The 24,854-nt window shown below is 38.7% G+C and overlaps 2 protein-coding genes and 1 long non-coding RNA gene across 10 annotated transcripts in view; 1 reads left to right on the forward strand and 2 right to left on the reverse strand.

The window, feature by feature from the left end:
- ora1 (olfactory receptor class A related 1) overlaps window positions 1–4,302 on the reverse strand; it is a 192,906-nt gene extending 188,604 nt beyond the window's left edge. For all 6 annotated transcript variants that reach the window (XR_013284734.1, XR_013284733.1, XR_013284735.1 and 3 more), the window contains exon 1: window positions 4,118–4,302. The gene's annotated coding sequence lies outside the window, so the exon portion shown is untranslated. The remainder of the gene's footprint in view (window positions 1–4,117) is intronic.
- Window positions 962–22,029, forward strand: LOC144024324 (uncharacterized). Of its 3 annotated transcripts, XR_013284738.1 has the most exons (5): window positions 962–1,131; window positions 15,220–15,299; window positions 15,367–15,487; window positions 15,585–15,639; window positions 21,454–22,029. It is a non-coding gene; the product is annotated as an uncharacterized LOC144024324 (long non-coding RNA). The 3 variants fall into 3 exon arrangements; XR_013284739.1 differs by lacking the exon at window positions 15,585–15,639; XR_013284737.1 differs by lacking the exons at window positions 15,367–15,487; window positions 15,585–15,639.
- Window positions 14,656–24,393, reverse strand: LOC144024320 (complement decay-accelerating factor). Its single transcript, XM_077530522.1, has 12 exons — window positions 24,136–24,393; window positions 21,446–21,631; window positions 21,132–21,231; window positions 19,823–19,893; window positions 18,536–18,718; window positions 17,351–17,440; window positions 17,153–17,230; window positions 16,094–16,129; window positions 15,980–16,021; window positions 15,858–15,909; window positions 15,403–15,480; window positions 14,656–15,293 (listed from the first exon to the last, which is right to left on the reverse strand). The coding sequence occupies exons 1-11, from the start codon at window positions 24,227–24,229 to the stop codon at window positions 15,423–15,425; spliced, it is 990 nt and encodes a 329-aa protein (XP_077386648.1). The 5' UTR covers window positions 24,230–24,393; the 3' UTR covers window positions 14,656–15,293; window positions 15,403–15,422.
- Window positions 24,394–24,854: the final 461 nt, after the last annotated feature.

The raw sequence follows: 24,854 nt of genomic DNA on the forward strand, positions 1-24,854 counted from the left end.
ACCAGTGGTTTCACTTTATGAGGTTTTCCAACCTTTATCGACTTATCTATAACATCCTACACACTGACCTTTGGTCTTATTCACCCTGTCTATCTTCTTTCAAAATATCCTACTTTAAAATTGTTCTGGAATTGCCACGACTCCAAGAAAACTGTAAACATCAACTGGCAGTGATTTTCCCGTTATGCAACAGAAGGAAATAGTAAAAGCAAACAATTAAGAGAATGGGCCAGAGTTTTGACAGCATGACAGTTTACTTTCAACACAGGCCAATTTTGTGGATTGCACCGCCACCTTGTGGAGAAAATACGCCATACCATTCATGACCTAAAAACAAAGGAAGCATCTGAAAATATATGACCCACTGCGTGCTATCAAACAATGGCCAGCTTTTAGAAGTTGTTGAACGTTTGGATGCGTTACAAAGGCCAATCAGAGATGGCCCAATGGAGATTTGAACCAAAATTTCCTGATGGGGAGACAGATGCGCTATGTACTGAAGCACCGTGCAGCCTTATTTATTTAACATTGTTTATTGACGCCTTTCAACATGTATGAGAAATAAGGTGAACCGTACGATACTGATAGTGTCAATCAAAACTAAGCTGTCTTTGTCTAGAAAAAAAACATTTGCCGTTTTATCAGATTAAAAGTTGAGTTGTGTTCACTAAAATAACCTTTCAGCTGATATGTTAGGGTTCAAACGTCCACTGACGTCATGAATGTCGTCATTTATATTTCTCGTCACTCGTATAATAGTTATATAAAAGCACTAAGAGGCTGTGAGCACGACAATGGGAGGCGCTTTACGGTAAACGCTTGCGCCTATGACCACGTGACTCGGGTGATGTTTGTAAACATGCGTCAGCCACATGTGATTCCGCCGATGACGACGTGTTTCTCGGGGCTCTCGACCAATCGGCTTCCGGGGGAGTGTCTGTGGGCGGGACCGTTGGTGCCTGCGCTATGGAAAATCGTTACTGTGGGATACGCCGCAGATAAACGTGCGCTCCCGGGGCCGACAGTGGCGGCGAAGGGGACAACCGCGGCAGGCCGAGCCTCGGATGAGTGGCGTGGGGACAGACAACACCCCAGCGGCTCTGGAGGAAGACAGTCCCCCGCATTAAACACGTAAGTTATTTGTTATTGCGAAGGGGGAGCGTCATCGCGCTGCGTAATGTCGCGTCGAGAATACCACTAAAAGTAGTTCCTCATGCTTACGCTAAGTGCTCCCAATAAAAGCCCATCGGCGCTGCTGTTAAGTGCTCAAAATGTGATTTTAAATCAAAAGAAAACCCTCAGCCGTCGTCATAACACCGAGGCGACGAGGGGCGACCGTGCGCGCCTTTAAAACAACAAGGTTTCGCCACCGACTTGACAACAGGTAAATGAAACTGCGTCAGAAGAGGAGCCTCGGTTGAGATCCGGTGGGAATTTCCGCCAAGGCGGCCGGAACGGAGCGACATCGCGTCAACTTGTGCACGCCAAAACTTGACTCGGGGCCTTTCGGGGGGGAGGATGAGAGCGATGTAAACAAAAACGCGTGAAGCCAAAGCCCCGAATAGGATGCTGCGCAAGAGATGGACAGTGCGTAATCACGCAGTGGAAGAGTACCCGTCCGTGTTACGCAGTTCACAAATGGCACAACACCTAAACGACTCGACACCCTCCTCTTTCACTTTTAACAATCCGATTAAAGCGGGCACGTCAATTTCTTTTAGATTGTGTCCTATTATTTGATGGATAAATGGGCGGACGCGAGCGGCGGTGACGCAAGTCGCGTCGCGTTTCAGGTGCCTCCAACATTTTGCTGCGTCACAAGCTGCCAGGAGGTCAACAATAATCTGGCTCCTTTTTAGTGCGCACTTGATATGATGAAACCCGTTGCGGCTCTGGGTCTCAGGGGGGCGCTGCGGAGTAGCTCTCGGGCCCTCCTCCTTCCAGAAGGATGCTGGCATTCGATAGCATCGGATAAATAAACAGACGGAGACAGAACGACTGCAGATGCTTCCATTGAGAACGTATGAGTCAGTGGATGTTTTTCGATGGTTGGTGAATCATTTGCTTTTGGAAGTCACTGGGCACATAATCCTATATGGGCTATTTTACAAACGCCTCTGCAAAAATACATTGAAAAGCTACAAAATAAGGAATGTTTTGTTGAAAATTGAGGTGCTATAACATATGTAGGGTAAATAGGATGGCTTTTATTATCAGTCATATTATTTGCACGCCCACTCACACCCATGGACTTGATTCTTCAGTGAAGCGAACGAGTATTTTTTTCAGAATGTGGGAAGAAGCCGGAGTGCCCCGAGAAAACCCACACAAGCAACGAGAACAGACTCGAGTCAAGATTCAAACCCCAGAACCTGAGAACTGAGATGCTGACATGCTATACTACTCAAACACTGTGCCACTCACTCATTCGTATATTATCACCCGTTTCCTCTCTTTGTGGCAATTTGCTTCTTTTCCTTCACTTAAAAAAAAAATACATACGGTATTATTTTAAAGTAAATAGTCCGTTGAGAAGAGTTCACTTGTTGCAGAATCTTGAAATCTATTTTAAATTGTTTGTTGTGTGACGAAGAGTCACAAATTTGTTGAGGATGTGCACAACAGGAGCGACCATCTGTCAGTCTGCCTAAATGAAAATTGTCATTAAAAATGCCACCAACAGCCGCATTTGATTCCAAACTATACCACGCTGTTTACATGCCTCGTCAGGTGCTGCTGTTTTGGTTAGCAACATGAGGACCCGTCTCCAAACTGAGGTCATTAAAAGGTAGCCTACCTCCGAAAAAGGTAGATGACTAATCGTGACATAACATCTATTTGAGGCTCGGCTGTAAATAACGTATTTTCATTTCACTGTAGCCGCTTCGATTAAACTGCGTGACAGTCGGCCACGCCGACAAACCTGTTGACACACAGGCCTTCCCTTCCGAGCTGATCACAAGTCCCGGGAGGTGTGCTTGCTCACCTGCCGCTGACCCGACCGAGAGTGTCGAGATTAAAGGGCTTCCTCAAATCTTCAACTGGGAGGTCAAAATGAGATGCTCAGGAGTGGAATAGCTTTTGAGCAGGGGGACAAAAGATAAATGGCCCTCGAGGGAATCTGATTTGTCATCCTCCAAGACAAAATGGAAGCTAATGACTCGTAATACTTTTTTTTTTTTTTTTTTTTTAAAGACTACAAATAGCTGTGTCATCCGCAGTCCGAACGTCCTTTCCGAGGCTGACCAGTGCAACAAGTGACCCACTTTAGCGGAAAAGGAAGCGTGACCTCAATAGCTATTTTGCCGCTCTCTGTGAAGGGAAGGGCGCCGCCGCACGAGCCAAATTAACAAACCAACGCACTCGCTTGTCGAGCATAAAAAATAAAAACAATAAAAAAAACATTTGCAACAAGTGCACCTGATTTTTGATGGCCGTTTTAAGCCACCCGCAACCTTCATCAACACTTAAGTGAGGAATTCAAGATTGTAAGAATCGGAGGCGAGAGATGCTATTATTAATCCCGGGCCTCACTCGGCCATGATGATGATGATGATGATGTATTAATAGACAAGTGAGGCAGTGTTTTTTTCCCGTAGGTATCATTAGCAGCTAGCAGGCTTGCCAAAATGGGCTTAAAACAGTAAGTGTGCCGAAAGCGACGCGGCACCTCGGCTGTTCTCACTGAGCCACAATTAGATATTATGACTGATGAGGCACTTTTTAAACGATAATACCAATTTATCACAGACATCAGAACTAATATACCACGAGCATAGTTTAGTGGTGCATGTACTGTAGCTGACTGGCAACCACTTCAGGATGTAGTCAACATTTGGCCCCAGGCGGGAGCTAGAATTAGCTTTAGCCCCTTTCCAGACCCAGGACAGGATTAGCAGTCGAAAATGGATGAATAAGAGGCATATTCTCATTCTTAATATGCAATTCAGATGTTCCATACTATAAAGTTTAGTATAAATTCACACAAGAAGCAATTCAGCCAAAAATGCACATCTAGAAATATACACACAATCGCTTTGTGCTATTTTTTTTCCCAAGATTCCATTGATTTGTTGATGATTAAAAAGCAGAAAGAGTTTTCAGTGCATTCACTCACCATTTGTTTGTTTCGGCGACAAGGTCACGAACTGGTGTGTTGATGAGTTGATAATACATAAAGTATATTCATCATTTTATCTTGAATATAATCCAGAATGTCCAATAATGCTTTTAAATATCAAAATAATGCTTTGAAAACCCTTATCTAGCTGAGAGGCCTGCATCCATGCTCTCTCTATTGTCTTATCTGAATCCACCTGACTTGAGGTGGCCATCTTGCTTTTAACCCTTGACCCTTGCAAGGGACACTTCTGAATGCAGTAGCCATGCCTGGCCAGTAGGAGGCATGCTAAACGAAACGCATCATTCTGTGGTCAAGACTTCCAACACCAGAACTGAATTGCAACAATTGGACAACTTCTATAATTATTTATCGCAATGATATGAATCAGTTACTTTCTATTTCCACAGGCAACACAAAACAGGCAGCTCCCTTCAGGAATAATGGCTCCAGCAGTTATTAATAATACCCGCTAATTTTGTGATTGAAGGTTAACAGTGCAATTTTAAAATATTAAGCTACAAATTGACTTTCTTTATCTAGAAGGCGGTGCAATATACAGTTTGTATAACGTGTCTCAACTACTAAATTGTATTCTTTTTTGTTGTTGTTGTTATGAAGCATTTAACTGTTAGGTTTCCCGAAGTTTCTTGAAAATTCCACTCTTGTAATCGGGAGTACAGTTGGCACCGGGCGACAAGAGCATCGACTGAACTCAATCGCGCAAACCTTTTCGATGTGGAAACACATTAGCCCGATGAGTTTGCCTCTCTCACGCCTGATAAATTAGGACCTCTAATCTGTAAGCGGATTAACCACCCACTCCGTTTATACGCGAGCAACACACATGCACATATGCGGGCATCGGGGCGCGCAAAGCGCCATCGCCGATTCGAATGTTGACAACGCATTTGATTCGTTATTTTTTGACTTAGTAGTATGGACATGCCCATCCGGAATGCTGGGCGCCCTCTGGGAGGAGTGTCGTGAAAGAGAAGAAGCGGAAGTGTTATTGTTGCCTTTAAAAAAATACAAACATAAAATGACAGCGACGCTAAACAGCGTGACAAGAGTTGTTTTAGACACTGAAGCACAAGGGAGTGAGGATTAGCCCCAGATTGACGAGTCAAATTGTACCCGAAAGACACGCTGAGGTTTTTGGATTAGTTGCTTTGTCATCGTCAGTGACAAATGACGGCAAAGCAAATGGAATCTCGTACCGTCGGCTTTGAATCAACTTTGAATTTGGCTGCGGAACAAGGTGCAGACCTGTGGACCTGTACGCTAGCATTCTATTTCTGTCCCAAGTTGTCCGTGCTTCATCTCAAGTGCAGTTTGTGCTCTCTTGTGCCAGTTTTGGAAGTTGTTGCAGTCTTTGCACACCTGACCCACTTCAGAAGGAACGCCGAGACTCAAACCACAGGCTGTGTCGACGCGCTGGAAAAGGATTCAGATTCAAAATAGTAATAATAGGATGTCGTGTGTTGTACACGTCCTCCCTTATATCAGTCACATGTCACAGATCGCAGACACCTTTTTGATGGTGTTTCGTTATTCTATATTTCACGTTATGGTGTCTGTCTTCATCTGCTATAACACATATTTCTCACATGTAGCTAGTCCTCCTTTAGTGATAGCAATATCCTCCTGACCAGCAATTCAAGTTTGTCCTCTATAGTGGACTGTTTTAAACCTGAATGTCTCCCACCCAGTGCATACAATTAAATTAACTCATTTTGTGCTCTATAAGAGGACATTCAGAGCTTTTAAATGATACCAAATGTGTAGGGGAGGGGCTTTGCTACCTTTGATTGCATCATAAAAGAAAATGGCTTCCCTCAATGCAAGCACTTTTTAGGGAAGAGGAAAATAAAATGTACAACACTTTTTATTGAACAAATTTAGGCTTTAAATGTTGTTAGAAGGTTTTCTATAAGACTCCTAAGAACACATTAAAGTATTGTTTGAATTATTTATAACTGTATTTCAGCCTAGCATTTAAGTTTAAAAAAAATGTCCTCTGTAGTGGACACATCATAGCTTAAAAATAAACCTTTTTTTTTTTTCTTTTTTTTTTTTCTTTTGCACTATTCCAGTTACAAAGATTGGGGAATATCAAAAATAAATTTGATTGGTCATTATTTTTTTTTCTGTAGCAGGAGGATATTTGTCAGTGAATCATTATATATGGTCGGACATGGTTTAGCCATGATTGCTAACCAGCTGCAGCTCGCGTGGCGAAAGTTAGCTTAGCGCCTAGCATTTATCCAGGAGTTCCCAGGCAGGAGAGAAAGTGGAGGGGCGGTGACTGTTTGACATGTAAGCACTTTTTTTTTTTTTTAACTAGTTTGGTCCTGGTTAATATAAATGGCAGAGGAAGCTATTTGTTCAAATTCTCTCAGCTATTTTCAGATTGAAAATACCATAGGCCAAATTTATACCCTATACCACACATTCTGCATCCCTAGTTGTTATTGTGAATAAATGGCGATTGTCTGTCACATGTTGCTCACATGGAGCAGCGTGTAAACGATTATGCGATAGTCAATTCTCTTGATTCCTATTGTGCAAAGTGTCAGTTATCATGAATGACAGAAAAGTGAAACGAGACGTACATTATGCACTAAAATTATAGTAGTTAAAGTAAAATTTTAATTAAGCTATTTGATTAACAAACAGTAAAATGTTTGGCAGTGTTCAGTTTCATTGACTCTTGTGATTCAGCCTAATCCATTGATTGTTGTTGTTGCAAAAATAAAGTAAAAGTGATTTTGAGGGGAAAAAAAAAATAAAAATCCTGATTTTGTTTGTCTTGCAGATGGCGAGCCTCAGGCACACTCAGTGCAAGCTTCCTCCCCAGGAAACCGGTTTCAGATGGTGTTTTAGAGTATAAAATCCCATCTAGCACCATTTGAAATCGGTGTTCTTGAGCAGGAACAGCCGGCAGGTTGACATCACCGGCAAAAGGCGCCTCATTCAGGGAAGTTGTGCAGCCTCAGCAAGGATGACCGTTTTCCTCTGGTGTTCAGAGTTGCCGTCATGTCTAGCACCATTTGAAATCGGTTACAGTGTGGAGGGAAGCTCAGCGCCGCTTTGTTGATGTGCTGCCATGAAACGCCAGCAGGTGGCAACCTTGTGACATCATCCAGCTCAATGTCGTGTGCATTCGTCTTTTTTTGTAATTGCTGTCAGGCTGTTGTTTTTCCACATTTGTGGTCAAATGTATATGAAATGTGTATACATATGGTCACACTGTTCACTTTATTAAATAGTTCAAGTGTCAAACTGAAATATATGACTTCTTTTTTGGTTTTTTTGGTTTTTGCAATTTCACATAAAACAGGCAATTCTTTTGTGGGGTTTTGAACCTATACTAGTTTAGAATTGAGAATTAATGCATATCATATTACGTCGTAATATTAAAAGAGGTGGGTAAAGTAGCCAAATAATTGTACAAAAGTAGAGTATAGAATAAATAAGACTCAAATAAGTAGTCCTCAAAATAATTATGGTATGTGAGTAGGAGTAATTATTCAGTGAAAACTACTGCACTTGAGTACTGAGTAACTGGTGGACAAGTTGTAATTATTTAAAATTTGGTATTTTCAATACCACTTTTTTCAAACTCATACCAGTAGGAGTACTCATCTCGAGTAGTCACCGATACCAAGGACCAATACCACGAGTATTTTTGATACATAAAATTCCCCTTAAAAAAAACAAAGATAATTTTCAAGAAAGACTTTTTTTTTTTTTTTTTTTTTTTAGACCTATATAGCATTTTTCCTCAAAATCTCACGGAATGAAAGGCAATTTTCTATTGTTCTAATTTGGAATAAGGTCAGGTTTCAGCCCGAAACTGCCCCTCCTTATTTCAAACTTTTAACTTCTATAGGCATCAATGGCAATGGCAATGTGCATTTTGCTGGCGTTGGGCCGAAAGCTCTTAGTTAAGTCACAATTTGGTTATATATTTTCAAAAATCCATAAGCTACTATTGTTTTTTTCTACATGGACGTGTGTAACATCATGCATGTTGTGATCACGTCTGATCAACTGCTGAAAGGAGACTTGAGTCATCTTTCATCTATAAGTGCTTCAAACATCAAAGCGTATGTAAGAATAAAATAAAAAAAAATGTTGGTTTGTTGTGATTATATAGCTGTTTATGTCGTATTTATGTAAATCTCTTTGTGACAGCTACGGCGCTTTGAAAGTGCTACATAAATAAAGATGACTTGACGTATAGATATGATCATCAATCTAAAATGGTGGAAATTACTTACTCTCTTTAAGGATGCAATGTTCGTGGTTGAACAAAAGTGCCATTTTGGAGGTCGCTACAAGGTTTTAGCCTGATGCCAACGATATGACCAAATGATTTAATATAAATGTGCAAATGCGCAGATGCAAAGAGGTGAATGTTGCGCAATACAGCCACTTCAGATTATCAGTCCACTAAAACGCACATTGACATGAAAAGATGCTGCTTGACTATATGTGATGGTGTCATTTCTATTTTTATCACAGTTATGCTAGTAAGTCAGTTTCTATTGAGAACTCATTCGTTCATTTCAAATGTTTCATGTTGTGTTCAAGAAAACACAATAAAATTGTCACATTTTAGACATAACTCACCAGTTAGTTTTGTTTCTACTCCTCTGCATTTTTTTTATGTTGACATTGCGGGCTATTAATCACTTACGCGGGATTGCTTCATTTGCCGATGTAAGTCTGGGGAGTTGCAGTTCTAAACAATAACTGCTGGAAATAAGCCAAAATAAGGAACAGTGACAGATGATGCAGTGATACTCAACTGTGAGTTACGGCTCTGTCCTCACACTCCCGTGAATCAACCCTTACACTCACTCCTCCTCCTCAAATTCAGTGCCAAACATGGCCCACATTCTGCCATCCGTCACAGCTTCACAACCAATTTACTGCCTTGCTAACCCTCCTACTAATAATCGCACCAATGCCCATGTCAAACTTTACAAACTTGTAGCTACTACTAGCGCATATTAACGCACGATATGGTAAAGTGAGAGAGGAATCTCCACCCCTGGTGTACACCTTGTTTACATTATAAAAAAAAGAAAGAAAAAAAAAAAGCCTGGCAGGATTTTGAGGCCTTGCGCCGTTGCTATATCAACACGAAACCAAACCAGCTCACGAAAGCCTCACCTCAGAAACGCATGTGAGTCACAGGGAGTTCCTCAATCAAGCATGACGTTCGTCAGAATTTCCTTTCTTGGCTCTCAGGAAAAAAATAATCATAATAATACAGCTTCAAGATGTTACAAGTTCTATAAATGGCTTTCAAGTGCAGAATTCTATTTTTAGCACATGGGCTAGAGAGGAATTCATTACAATTTGGTGACAACTTGAAGATGAAGACGTTTAATCGAATCTGATTCTGATCCTCTTTATGTACACCGCTTTAGACGTGTTTGGTTGAGGATGCACCAGTAGAAGTAATCATTTTGAAAGGTGTATTTGAGGGATGCTTATTATTAAAAGCACATAAATATTTAAAATTAACATCTGCTCTTGTTTTTAGAAAAAAACACGATCCAAAGTTTACAAGCAGCTTCAAGTCTTTCAACAGCAAATATTTAGTCTGTCCCCCCCTCTCTTTTAACTCACAGCATGCGGTGTGTTGTGTCCTAAACCTAGACGATGGAATTCCATCATGTTTACCTTTTTGTTTAAACATCATTTCTGTGGTTGGAAATGAAACGGCACGATACCAGCCAGGTGGCTGTGCGTCAGCTTTAATTCTATTCATTGTCACATATTTGGACAAAAATATTAAATTCAAACTAAGATACATCAGCATTTGCCAAATCATTTAGAACCAAGCACTCCCATGTTTCAATAAACAGTAGTTTGAATCACACAAAATACATATATAGTGGAGAAGATGCACTTTTTTGAGTGCAAGCTAATTAGTTAGCTGGCTAGCTAACTGCATGCTGTAGTGTGGTGGTTGTAATTGGCCAAGAATTAAGAATAGCTGCACAAAAATAATATTGGGATGTGGGAGACTACATTTGTGGACTGCAGGGTGTGAATTCTAATTGGGACAACCTTTGAACAGTTGTATAAGTTACAACAGACAGTCTTCAAATGCAGTCTTTTAAGTGGGACACTACTTGGACTACACATGGCCAAGGGTAGAGCCAGAATTGAAGTCATGTGATGTATTTAGCAACTTGGACCTAAAGTCTATTTATGCCACAGTAAAAAGAAAAACTGACAATGCATTGACTGTGAAAGAAGACAAAAAGACAATAAGCCCCTGATGATGATTTACGCAGAACTAATGAGAGAGAAAATGTAGCACAGTTGTGAGCCATATAACAATAAACCCAACCTTAAAAGCAAACTAACGTGCCTGTGTCAATAAAACGAGACTTTGGATTCAGCTCACTCAAAGTTTTAGGTCACGCCAACTAGGCAGGCCAAGCAATGCATGAATCGTTTAAAAAAATAAAAAATAAATAATTACTCATATTCCTCATTTTAGCTGATACGAGACTTAAGCACACATTGAATTCCCATCCCCATAGAAGTGACGGACAAATAGTCTTCAACATTTTCCTGTCCTTGACAAACAGGATGCAGACTGGGAGTTGAAAAAGTTGGGTGACGAGTAACGTTATGTGTGTTTTTGATTTACGTGGCTGTCATTTCATTTTGTGCCGTGTTTAAAAACTTACACGAGCGAACACCAGGTACAATATTGAAATAGGATACAGAGCAATTTCCGACCCAAGTAAGCAAAGGAACAATTATCAGATGTTCTTAAAAGATTCAATATTTGCTATCGGAAAGTCCTCATGTGTGGTCAACGCAGATTCGGGTCAAGCCACTGACTCGGCGATTGTGACGTGAAATAGAACAATAGCTAAATAGCAAGTGACCTCAACTATTGAGTGTTTGTATAATGTCATTCAGCACAAATGTCAAAGATGCATTCTTGTTTCCAGGCCAGGCCAACTAACTGTTAGCCTAAATTAATCATTTAAATTTGGCAGGAAGAATGTTGCTGACACTCTTCTGTGGTGTGTCAAATTTAGGAGACATACACAAGTTTCACTTTACAGGGACTCCGGTACTGTGAAGATCTATTTTCACTCATATTCACTGCGTATTATCCCAATTGATATCATTTTTATTGATGCATGTTGTACTCACCAACCTCTTTGAAATGTATCCAGTTCCTGTTTTTTCCAAAGTAAAAGAAAATGTTTGAAAATATTTTATTTTGATTAAACACGAAAAATAATCAAATCTGCTTTCATGTAGGACAACAGGAAACAGAATAATTTATGTTAAAAGGAAATCAGAATTTATACATTTTTAAGTGAATTAATTTGAAATCGATTACTTTGTTGATCTGGCGATTAATTTTGACACCTCTTTTTAAAATGCGTTACCCTAACCTTGATTGAATCCATTCAAAGCCGTTTCTTTCCATTTGTTAACGTTCAATCTTGAGGGAGATCGTTGTTCGGTTCCTCCCGTTGCTAATGTAAGCTTCAGACAGGAGTAAGATTTAAGTTAATTTGTTAACATATATATTTACTAATACATTTATGTTTCTAGAATTATTATTTACACATTTATATATATATATATTTTTTTTTTATAGACAAGTAGTTAAATTGACAAGGTGAATCTGCTATTTTCATTTACTTGCATTTACTTAAGTTAGCTAGCTCCTGATTGGTTAGAGTTGGTCAGCTGACGAGTGTTCAGGAAGCGTGGTGTCTGTCGGTATTAGTGTGACGAGTAAACAGCGTTGTTACAGAAGAAATCCGTCTGCATCCTGCTTTGTCATGTTCTAATCTAAAGAGTAGTCCATTAGCCACCAACGAACTCTCACGTTACACTACTTTAGTAACTTTTTTGATACGGTCGGCTTTCAAATTGGACTTCGCCACATTGTGTCTGCGGTGTGTCTCTCCATTTAAGCCCAGACTCAGAACCTGTGAAATGTGTCCAAACATGTGTCAGAGTGGGTGTAGTCTCGCCGATGAAAAGCCAGTGACGCAAAGAGAAGATGCCGACTGATACTGGGAGGGAGGAAACAAGTTTTTTTTTTTTTTCCACTTGTCAATCACTTCCGGCGCGGAGGTCACAACACTGCGTCGCCCTGTGTTGTTCCCGCCGCCTTTGTCGACATTCCCTACATCCACAGGAGGGTTTACATGTGTATGTTTCTTCTTTAAAACTAGCTTCGATCATTTCCTAATGAGATCCCAAACCCCCTTTAATGGGACTTGGCACCGTGTGGTTTGAACGGAACAAGAACCACACGTGACCACACGGAGTTTGCGCTCGCAGCTGCTCTTTTGCGGCGGGCAAACTGCACATTAGTGGCATCTGTCTAATTGCAACTCATGCGACGTGGTGAAAATAAATGAGCGGCTGGCTCCCTAAAATGTTTTCCAACAAACGTCCCCCCCTCTTTGGGTGGGGTTTATTGATGGCTGCTTGCTCGCGTCCAAAACGAGAACATCCCCAAATGTCTCTTGCATAACGCGCAAATGAGCGCATATTCTGTCAATGATGCCATTTTCTTCCCGTGAGGGATTTAAGAAATAAATCACTAAAGCTTGTTTTGCGCAGTAATAAAATGCTTCAAAAAAAAATAAAAAAAAATAGATGACTCAGATAAAAAGAATCAATGTGTTCCAAGAGCATCAGTTGCACATTTAATGATTAAAAAAAATTATTGTTTGATTGTAATACTGGTACTGCATGAGAAAGGAACCCATGTTTGGTGGAGTTTATTTTATTTTATTATTATTTTTTTTATTATTTTCTTTGACACAATATTTACATATAGGCCAGGGACAGTATGTTGTCCATTTAATGGTTGTCTCACCAACACCATCAAGGACAATTAAGCTCTGAAGAAAATGGATGAGTAAAGGCTAGTTCATCTCAGTATATGATTGGCTGGCGACCAGTCCAGGGTTCATCCCCACACCTCAAAGTCATCTGATCGACTCCAGCTTGTCCTCGCGACTCAAATGAGGACACGCACTGTAGAAAATGAATGTAGTTTGTCCCAGTTTAACCGCCTCAAAGAGGGAGAAATACTTTCAGACTTGTGAGGCCTTTGGGTTTGTTGTTTCCAAATGACACGACGACGTTAATCAAACTGTTATGGCCTGTGTTGCAAGCGCTCAGGGAATAGAAGGAATTTAGGTCAGTCAAGGCGCCATTATATTAAAACATATATAGTAAACTGTTGGTCTGTTTGCAGTCGCCCACCATGGATGTTCAAGTGTTCCCACTATTCTGGAATTGATGTGCATTCAAGGCAGTGTCACAATTGGGTATTTGAGGTGTTGATGTGGAAGCAAAAGGTGTAAAAGGGAAGCAGGGAGGCAAGACCAGGGATCAGGATTATCTAAAAAAAAAAAATGTATATACACAAAAGGGCAAATAAATAACACGAGCAACTCTAAATACTCCAAACAGTGCAAGAAAAGCAAGGTATAAACAGACGGGGAATAAATTCACCACAAACAGGAAACAACATAGACTAGATGAGCATGATTAATGGCAGCAACAGCAAATGACACACTGCAAGTGCTTGAGTTTACCTATCCTCCTTTAAAGGTTTGAAAATAGCCAACATTAATTTTTATTTAATATGTAAATTGGCTGACTTTTTCTTTGGCAAATGAAACTTACATGTTGCTTTTCAACGCGCGGCGGTGCAACGGCTAGCTATTTGAATGCAAATGGGACGCAAACGGAGCCCTGAGGTACGCCCACATTCATGCTCAAATTGAACATGTCTGTCATTTTCTTGCAGGTGAAATCAATGCACAACATATTAAGGGTGTGCTCAAAAAATCAGCAATATATCGTTGCAGGCCTCATCACAATACACGTATCGATACGCAGGCGTCAGAATCGATATTGCTCATTAACTTTAAATAGGTAGTTAACGTTTGCCTTTGCAGCTTGCATTGTACCTAAAAAAATAAAAACCAGCAGCGTCTTTGAAGTTAATTGCCTTCAATTAATGCAAAAATAGCTTACCAGTGATTGGACACTGTGTCTTGCTAAGAAAAAGGAGGAAGAATATCAGCATTTATTTACTTATAAACTTAACGTGGCACATGTCTTAATATACCAGTTTTCCTATATTTTGTTTAAAAAAATGAAATAGAATGTGTTACATGAAAAAAATGCTGTTTGTATTTCCCAAATATTTCAAATAAGCACATTTTAGAACTGTAATTTTAATGCTTTGATATTTTTGCTCATATTTAAAAAAAAAAAAAAAAAAAGGGGTGTTTTATTTTTGGTCCCGCCTGTAAAAAACAAACAAAAAAAAAACGTCAGGAACCACCAGTGGATTTTTTTTTTTAATTTCTTCTTTTCTTTTTTTTAACACGTTAGAACGAGAATCCGTCAATGATTTTTTTTTTTTACTCCACTGGCGGTTTCTGACCATGTGTAAAAAAAATTAAAAAATTTAAAAAAAATTCACTGGCGGATTCTCGTTCTAACGTGTAAAACAGTAAGTGGCTAGCACAGCTGCCTCACATTGGGAAAAATCCGTTTTTGAATCTCTGTTGGAAGATCCCTTGCGCATTTTGCATGAAACGTAGGTTGCCCGCTTTCGGCATTCCTTGCCGTGAAGTGCTGCATTATCTTGCAGCAGCCGGGCAAAAGGGGGACCTCGCAAAGAGGGGCAGGAACGTGCGAAGGCGAAGAATGCAGCTGATTGTGTCTTTTATCAGCTGCCGCCACCGCAGTCGCAGTCGGCACTGAACCGCATTGTAGCAAGGCCTCGTCAACACCCACATTCTCACGATAACAACCTGGCCACATTTCAACCATGGGAAAACACACGTTTATTCCAGTTATCATTATAAAAAAAAATAATAATACAATAACAAATACTTAGGTAGTAGTGAACATTTCCAACATTGTGGCAAACATAACAAGAAAATAAAAGTGCTTGACCAGTGGCCTTTCATTGGACTGGCGACTCAACAGAATGGCCCGCCAGTGGAAGTGCAATATTATTTATCAAATTCCTTTTTTCCCTTTCTTCCCCTCAGAGGAACTGCTCCAGTATGTTGGCACGTCCTTCCTGGCTTCCCAGATGCTCATCAGCAGATAGGCATTCTTCCAACTAGAGGTAAAAAGCAAACAAAACAAAAAAAATGTTGAGAATTCCTTTTCGCTTTCACTGTTTATTAATACAGTGAGTGATGTTTTGACGCACGGGAACCGACTGGTACCTTGGAGTGCAGCAGGCCTTCTAGACGTTTTGGAAGAGTAACAACTCGGGCTTCACGTCTTCTCTGGTGTCATATGAGCTAGAAGGTGACAAAAAAATATCATCACATACATTCACTCACCAGATCCAGAAAAAAAAAGTGAAAAATTGAGGAATTTATTTGACATTTTTCTATTGTTGCAGTCCACTTGCATTTGGGGGCAGATTGCGGCAAAAAACACGCATTGACTTGGGTTAGGTGGGTATGTATTATTTTTAGCGCACAACCATCTCTTTATTTGAACTTTTCATGGATGCCCCCATACTTTTTTTTTCCCATATAGAGTACGGTACATCAAACTTCAGTAAGTTACTGGTAAAGCGTTTTATAATGAATGCTAGTCAGATCCACGGCAACACACTTGCATTGTCCCGTCAAACAATTAAAACACAATGATGGAAGTAAATTTTGCATACCCTTTCCTCTTGAGAAGACACCGATGCAGGCAGATTGCCCCTATGCATACGACTGGGCACAAACAAACATGTTGTTTACAGTTTGTAACGTTTTAATAGTGAGTAAATGTGCCGCTGCTTACCTAGTGAGACGCATACCACGCTGAGTATAACCGGTAAATAATCTGCAAGGCACATGAGGCATGTGAATAAGCTGCTCACAACAAAAAAAAAACGTGAAGTGATCGGTAACTCACCAATATCCTTGGCATGTGTGGTCACGTTATGTGTTTCTGCAAAAATTATTAGCCAAATAAATACATTGAGCAATAATTTCTCATTTTTGTACCATTATTAACATGCATAATGGCAAATACATAATAATAATAATAATAATAATAATAATAATAATAATAATAATAATAACAATAATTTGTATTTGGTTTTAGTTTTGGATTTTGATAAAAAAAATTCTTATTTTTGTACCATTATTAACATGCATAATGACAACTAATACGTACATAATATTATTAATATTAATAATAATAATAATAATAATAATAATAATAATAATAATAATAATAATGATAACAAAGATAATAATAATAATAATAATAATAATAATAATTTGTATTTGGCTTTAGTTTTGGATTTTGATCAATAATTTCTTATTTTTGTACCATTATTAACATGCATAATGACAACTAATACGTACATAATAATAATAATAATAATAATAATAATAATAATAATAATAATTTGTATTTGGTTTTTGGATTTTTCATTAGTTAGTTTTTTATTTCATTTTGACTTTTGTTTTTTAAATTCAGTTAGTTTTAATTACTTTTTAAGAGGTTTGTTTTTATTAAGACTTTTTAAATGCTTTGTTTTTGTTCAGTTGTCATTGGATTTAGTGTTAGTTTTTTAAATATATGGAGAATTTGTCAAGTGCAAGATAAAAAAAAAGTGTCACAAAGTGCAAATTGAGTAAACTACAATTTTCAAACAACTTTTTGACGTTCCTTCTTCTGTACGGCTGTACAACAATACCGAAATAATAATTAAAATTAAAATAATATTTAAAATGAACCCTGAAACTTCATGTATGATATTGACAAAGACGAAAGCAAAGGACATTTTGCAAAAATTACGTAGTTTTATAAACACAAGACATATTTCATTTAGTTTGTTTTTATTAAAAATCTTTAATTTTTATTTTATTAGCCTTTTTAAAAAAAAAAAATTATTTGGTTAGTTTTCATTAACCATAACCTTCCACATTTCTCTCCCTCTGTCAACGTACAAGTCTACTATACCTTTATATAAAGATGGCGGCGATGACGTCACATTACTCGACGTGACTTTCACTTCCCTCAACAACGTGTGTCCGCCATCTTTGAGCACAGTCAGACATAACATGATAACATTGAGCTACACTTTGGCCTTGCGCGGCGCACGAGTGCGTTGGCGCGCTGATAGGCATGTGAGAGATATTTGTGCGTGTGCGTGCGTACCTCGCCACGTGGTGACTTCTGTACCGCCCCTGATAATTATATCTCTGTCAGCTGCTGCTGTCGTGCTTGATGGACCTGACGTTGAAATGTCTGCAAAACGTGGAAAACAACCTGTCATGACATCACTGCAATCTACAAATTAATACTTTGTAGCATTTTTTTTTTACACAATTACAGCATGCAACAATACAACAACATAGATAAAAAGTGCTCATAAAATAACAAATGTGTAAAATGGAGGAATTCAGTTTCTACTTTTCACCTGATTCAGTCGATTTAAATTGGGTCCGAATTAGAGATGAGACATTGGATTGGAATAAATATGCTAAATTTGGTTGTAACTTTTCAAGTGTTACAGTCTGCTTGCACTGGGGCCTAATAGTGGAAGTGGTCCGCCTCATCTGGACAAAGGTATAACGTGAAGGATTCATTTTTGACCTTTTAACTGTTATACACTGAAGCCAAATGGGGAATTCAACCTGGAGAAAATTCATTTCCCACTTTGCAGTTGTTACAGTCTGCTTGCATTGGGGCTGAATTGGTGAGCAGTGACCCACCAAATCCAGCACATTGCTAATGACTGCTAGTGATGTAACGATATCCAAGTGTCACAATGCGATAATTATCACGATATCGTGGGGAGGTTGGAGATATTTAAAAAAGGTCACAATATTGTTAAAAAAAAAAAAAAAAGAAAAAAAAAAGCTCATACTAAAAAAAGCACATTGTGCTTTTGTACATAACATCAACATTATGTTATTATTATTATCATTAGGTTTTATTATGATTCCGTTATTATTATTATTATTATTATTATTATTATTATTATTATTATTATGTTATGTTCCCCATCATCTGACAATTAGTGTAGATTTTAAACATAGAAGGGCCAAAACATCCCTAATGAAAATTAAATTGCACTAAAAAAACTAGCCACCAGAGGGTGCTACAACTGCACAAATGGAAATCAACCTGACATTTTTTAACAGATGTGTTGCATTTAAATATTGTGAACATGACGACGACGATATTGTGGCAGTTTTAATATCACGATATCACGATATCGAGCTTATCGTTACATCCCTAACAGAGTGGAGCATAGTTTCACCTGGCTTGAATACTATTACATCAAAAATCATTTGCAATATTTTCATATCTAAGATGCAGATTGCAAACGATCCTCACCTTTGCATTCGGGAGGCGGAGCACCGTATTCACCCATCTCGTTGCACAGAATGGCGTCGTGCCCAAAGAGCGCGTAGCCGTCGTCGCAGTTGTACCGGATGACCTCGCCGTACGTTGGGAGCTCTGTGGAATTCCACGAGTTATTGCCGTTGGTCACCTCTGCGGGCTTCTTGCACTTTCGTCCTGAAGGATGGCACAAACACAACAACTTGCTACACGAACAAGAATTTTGAGCGATTGATTTTGAGCGATGTTTCTATTGTATTGTACGTGTTCCTCTTCCACCAGTCAACAGTTTTGGGCCACATTCTTCAAACTTCCAATGACAATTGTTTTAAGACCCAACTGAATTTGAGCAGTTTTGATTGGCCAAGATGGCTGTGGGTTAAAGTTTTACATCAGTAGGCTACAGTTCTTTATCCACCTTTCACAACTATTAACTCAATTTTGATGATTATTGTTTTAAGTCAGTTGATTTTTCACTATATTTGCCTCAATTGTTTTTTTTTTGGCACATCTGACGTCACATGACCATGGTTGTTTTACAGCTGATGTCAATGCAGGAACCCCTTTCATCTTAAACAAAGCCAAGCTGGCATCATCCCAAATGTTAGATCAGTTTTTTCACGCAATAATAATTTTTAGGGATGGCCGATTACCGATACCAGGTATCGGTATCAGGCCGATACCAGCCTTTTTTTAAGTACTCGAGTACTCGTGACGCAGACGAGTCCAAGCGACCGATGGCAGACGGGTTAAGTGAGTCCTCCTTGCCTGTAAGTGGCGCTAGCTTGCAGCAGTTTTTCACCAAAACTTCACCGGTTTGGAAATACTTCAAAATTGTGAATCTTAAACTAAAAGAGCATTTTTGTATTTTATTTTGAGCGTTAAGACTATTAATAATAATTAATAATTGTGCTGTTTTTTTGTTGTTGTCAAAATTAAAGGAAATATATTTGTTTAAAAATATCTTTTAGTGATTTTTTATTTATTTGTCAAAACGTACTACTGGTATCGGCAGTTGGTATCGGTATCGGTGAGTACTGAGGGTCTGAATATCGGTATCGGTCTGAAAAAAAGTGGTATTGAACATCTCTAATAATTTTGAAGGATATCTTACATAAGCTGTTTGAGACCAGACACCCCCCCCCCCCCCCCCTTATTCATTTCCTCCCCAAATGTTTGCGACTAAATCAGAGAGAAAAGATGGCTGAGGTAGTGGAGGAACACTTCTGGGGGATTTCGACACGAAGAATCAGACACCGGAATGAAGGCGGAAACATTTACTGTGGCAACTGGCTTTTCCAAACCACCCCCACGAGTAGCACTGCTTGTAGCTGGAGCCGCTAATCTCGTAACTGTGGAAACAGCAGAGTGATGGAAAAGTTACTTGAGCCCAGGATTTTCCTCCGTTTCGGTGATCCCGCTCGCCCTGTAATCAAGAACATACGTACTTCTGCATTCGTGTTGGCAAGAGAGTTTACGGCAGATTTGAGTTGTAAAAGGAAGATTTCATACGCGGAAGAACTTTCAAAGTCAAGCAGCGCCGAAAAGTTGGTTCTATGATCTGGAAATATCTGACCTGTGAGCGAGTCTTTCAGCGCAGTCAAGTTTTTGAAGGGTACCAGAGATGGCAAAGATAATTTTTGTTGAGTGGTGCAATAATTGGAGAACACATAAATTGAAATGCTTGTAAGTCAAGGCACTACTGTGTTTATTTACTAAAAAATGACACTGGACAATTTTGAAAAAAAATAAATAAATCTTTTTTTTCTAGCACGTAGCTTATCCTCCAGATGATCAAAATTCCACTGATTAGCTGTAGTAAGACTGTCATAAGAAGAGCTGATTATACGATTGGACCCATCTACAGATACGTGGCAACTTATTTTCGAAGTCCCAATAGGTCAGTACTGTCAATAGTTGCAAACAGAAAACTAGCATAATATAGGGTGACCAAACATCCTGGGAGGACAGACCGTTTTCTTTCGTCCTGTTCGGGCATCTGTTTTTTTTTTAAATACATTTGTGAAAATGTCTAGTTGGCAAGTGTCCTCTTTTTATTTATTTTCTGTTATTTATTTATTTCTTTTTTTTAATATATTTTTTTTAATGAGAATATAGTCACCCCTAGAATAGTAAGAAATAAGGTAGTAGCCAGGGATCGATAGTTCAAAACTTTGATCTGATAGAGAAAAAAAGAAAGATAATGTTTTCATTTTTTTGATTCTGCACAAAAATGAGTTAAAAAAAAAAAAAAAAAAGCTGACACCTCTATAATGTCTCCTGTTCACCTATTTATACCTGTGACATATAATGACCGGAAGAGCAAATTACATACTCTTCCACTAGATGGCAGAATGGTCAATTAACCATGTTCTCATTTACACAACAGACGAAGAAGCCACGGTGCAGTTTTCCATCAATATGAAAGTGAACAGGAATGGTATACCCACTTTTCATGTCAAAAATATGGCGGGATAGGCAGCAGTTCACCCAATCACAATAAGCATTATAGCCAACGGTTAGTTAGTGTCTTTATACTTGCTTTTCTAATGGCATTATGAGTACATAAAGACATTTTCTTCACACTCACCCGATGTCGCATGTGACTGTCACAATATCGCCAAAGAGGGTGCCGGCGCTGGTGTCAATTCTCATGTTAGGTTGAGGATTCGGCACGCCACAGTCTTTTTCTAGGTTGACAATAAAACAAGGCTGAGTTTATTTGTACATAGTGGCGGGAAGTAATCAAGTCCAAATACTTACACTCACTTACATTTTTAGTTTTTTTTTTTTTCATTGTGCCAGATCAAAGAGGTATATTGCTGACTGTAAAAAGACATTTCTACTTTCTGTCTTTGTACTTTATGGCACGTATCAAGAGAATGACAATTAATGACAACTTACTTTTACAGATGAGCTCAACTTGAGTCCACTCGCCGTTCTGGCAACTTATGACCTCCGAGCCCGACTCTTTTTCGTAGCCGTTGCAACACTCCAAGGTGACGCTGATGCCCTCCGGGAACGCATCCATCAGGAGCGTCTGGTCGGTCAACACGCTGTTTTCTCCCCTCTCGGGCACGGGACAGTCGGCTGGAGGAAAAACAGAGCAAGAGTTAACGCTGGGATGAAATATACATACAGGCTGCGTGTGTTCTAATATGGAACGAATGACACCAGGAATGTGAGAAAAACTCTTTTGTTTAAAGGAAAGAGAGCGAGAGCCAACAGCTAAACAACTATTTGGAATGACCACATAGTTGTTTTACGAGGAACGCTATCATTTTAGGCTGTCCCTGAAAGCAACACATGATCACATCCAATATGATGTATAAAATAATCCTATTCACAATATGAATAATAATCAAATCATTTATTCACGCTCATGATTATCGCTTCCATTTATAATCCCAGCATCCTAAAACTAGTCAAAATAAAATCTTACCGCTATTAACTCATTCACCCCCAAAGACGTATTTATACGTTTTTTAGGTTTTTGTTTGCTAGAGTTTTTGTATGATGGCTTTGATGCAGTTTCTGACCTGAAGTGGTCACTTAAAGTGATAGTAGTAATTACAAAAAAAAAAAAAAAAGTGTGCTTCATCTGTTTCATTCATTTTTATTTTTTTTCTAACAACTACCATCACTTTAAGCTTCCACTTCAGGTCAGAAACTGCATCAAAGCCTTCATACAAAAACTCTAGCAAACAAAAACCTAAAAAACGTATAAATACGTCTTTGGGAGTGAATGAGTTAATTAACACTTTGACAAGTAGAGGCTAAATAAATATATTGGAAGCGTAACAGTAGTTAGCTCTGGAGAGAAAAGTGACAACTAGATGGGGCAAGTGAATATAAGCCAAGGGACTTAACGTTGGCTGGTAGAAAAGAAAATGACAGTTGTCTTGTTTACATTAAAGCTCAAGCTTGCAGTTGAGTAACTTCATGCACGCTTTGAACATGATGTCGAAATGTCCTCACAAAGGACTTAAGACTCAGACTTGACTTTATTGATCCCTTTGGGATGGCTCCCTCTGGGAAATTTACATGTCCAGCAGCAATGAGAACAGATAATAAAATAAAAAATAATTCAATCAATCAATAAATAAGGTTATTACACCAGAGATTGAATTAATAATGCTAATAAATAAATAAATACTTTTTTATTTACTAACAGTTAAGGGTTGGGTGCAAAGGAGCTATGGTATATTTTGATTGGAGAAGACTTTGAAGAAGACTTATTGCTATCACATTAGGGGTGCACCGGTCACAATTTTCCGGCCGATCACCGATCCCCGATCTTTTAAAAAGTCTGACCTGCCGATCCCGATTATTGCCGATACCGATTTAAAAAAAAGAAAAAAGAAATTATTACAAGTAGCATATGCCTTCAGTGTTCCAATCTTGTTTTAAAGGAAAACATTGAAAAATATCGTCAAAATAATACAAACGGGTTGTTTTAACTGCACATGAAGTCGTTCTCTCAAATAAAAATGAAAATCCTATTAGTCATCTCAGCAGAAGAGGAGGGCGGCTGACTTTTTCAGACCTCTGAGGAGGGAGATGAAATTGGTGGAAAAGATCGGTTTATTTTTATGTGATCGGCCGCTCACCGATCTTCTAAAATTAAGGAAATCGGGGCCGATAAATCGGCCGGCCGATCGATCGGTGCACCACTATATTTTGAGCCTTGGTATTGATATGCTTCACATTGTATAGTGCTGGTCAGTGTTTATGCCTTTCTTTGTACTGGCTTTTATTTTGCATTGTTATGCTAGGTCAGCATAGCAAAAGACAAGGCCACTTTATTGACATTGCACATTTCATACACAAGGAGACTCAATATCCTTCAAACGAGCAAAGACACAACATCTGAAGGAAAACATTTAAAGACACAACAAGTTCATTTTGAACAAGTCAGATGGCATTAAGTCAAAACAGTCAGTTGATGTTTCTACTGCTGAATCTGTTGATCACGGTAATTGAATTGTTTCTAGGTCATTTTAAGTGCCAATTATTTTGGGGATTCGTGGGTTTATCAACCACAACAAATACAGTGCACACAATTTTGAGGTTCTTACTAATGATTAAAGTAAAGTTTTGTTGTCTAGCTTTTACTAACTGTACAAACAAAATTGTCTTTACGGGTCAAAATGAACTTGTTCTCAACTGCCTTACTGGGAAATAAAGGTTCAATAAATACACATCAAGATAGTAATGAGGATTATTTTGGAGAATGTAGTAAAAAACAATATTTGAATATATAAAATTACAATTTTTAATACATTTATATACATACAGCGATACGTTGTTCCAAGAAAACAATTTAAATTTGCCTGCAGATCAAGTACAGTGTAGTACATAATTCATCACATTTTAGATATCAGTCATGCTGAGCAACCTTTTTTTTTTTTAACAGTAATTTTAAATGCAATCTGATAGAGCGCATTATATTTTTCCTTCATTTAACCTTAAAGGTGAATGATGAACTTGTGCCTTGATAATATTATTAACAGCAACGAATATGTATAAAATACAATAATAATTATATAAAAATATAACAATGACACAATCTTACTTGTAGCTTTTGTGCTCACCTTCTGACCTCCACACAAAGCAGCAGCTGAAAAAGAAGAGTAAAGATGTGATCTTGCGTCGCGTGCTGCTTCCCAATAGAAAAACGGGCTCCATGTTCGCCGGTTTGAAACTAAATGTTTCCAATCCAGTCACTCTTCCCGCTGTAACTTGTGCGGCCGGCGAAACAGAGACGCGTCTTTCTCCACCCCGAGGACCTCCCCTCTTCTTGGGACTTCTTATTAAAAAGACACGCCATCAAGTTAGCATCGATGGGACAGGAAGAAAAACAATACAACATTCAAAATAAAGCCACAATTTGAAACGTTAGAAAAGAAATTAAACAATGTCATAAAATGGAATTAGACAAGCGTAAGATTTTACAACAGGATCGAATTTTTATATTAAATGTAAATTTGAAGCCAAATCTGGTTCAAGATGGGTACCCCAGTTGAATACAATTTCACAGCAACTGGGTGTGAAAAACAAGACAAAATTAACAAATTGTTGGTCATTCAGAAAAAAATAATGAAATAAAAACAAAATATGGACCATATAATGTAGCGGGACATTTGTTGCACATATTTCTATTTCTTCATAGGCTGGTGCGTAATTTACTTTGAAAAGCAAAAGCAGGAAGCGCTCCTAGTGACAGGCGTCACTTGACTTCCCCCCCCAGGTTTCTGGAGTCAGTCAAAACATCTGGGGATACAAATGAAGCAGCGTCTCGCTCTATCTTTAG

This window comes from Festucalex cinctus, chromosome 8 (genome assembly GCF_051991245.1).
Source record: "Festucalex cinctus isolate MCC-2025b chromosome 8, RoL_Fcin_1.0, whole genome shotgun sequence".
Classification (NCBI taxonomy): Eukaryota; Metazoa; Chordata; class Actinopteri; order Syngnathiformes; family Syngnathidae; genus Festucalex; species Festucalex cinctus.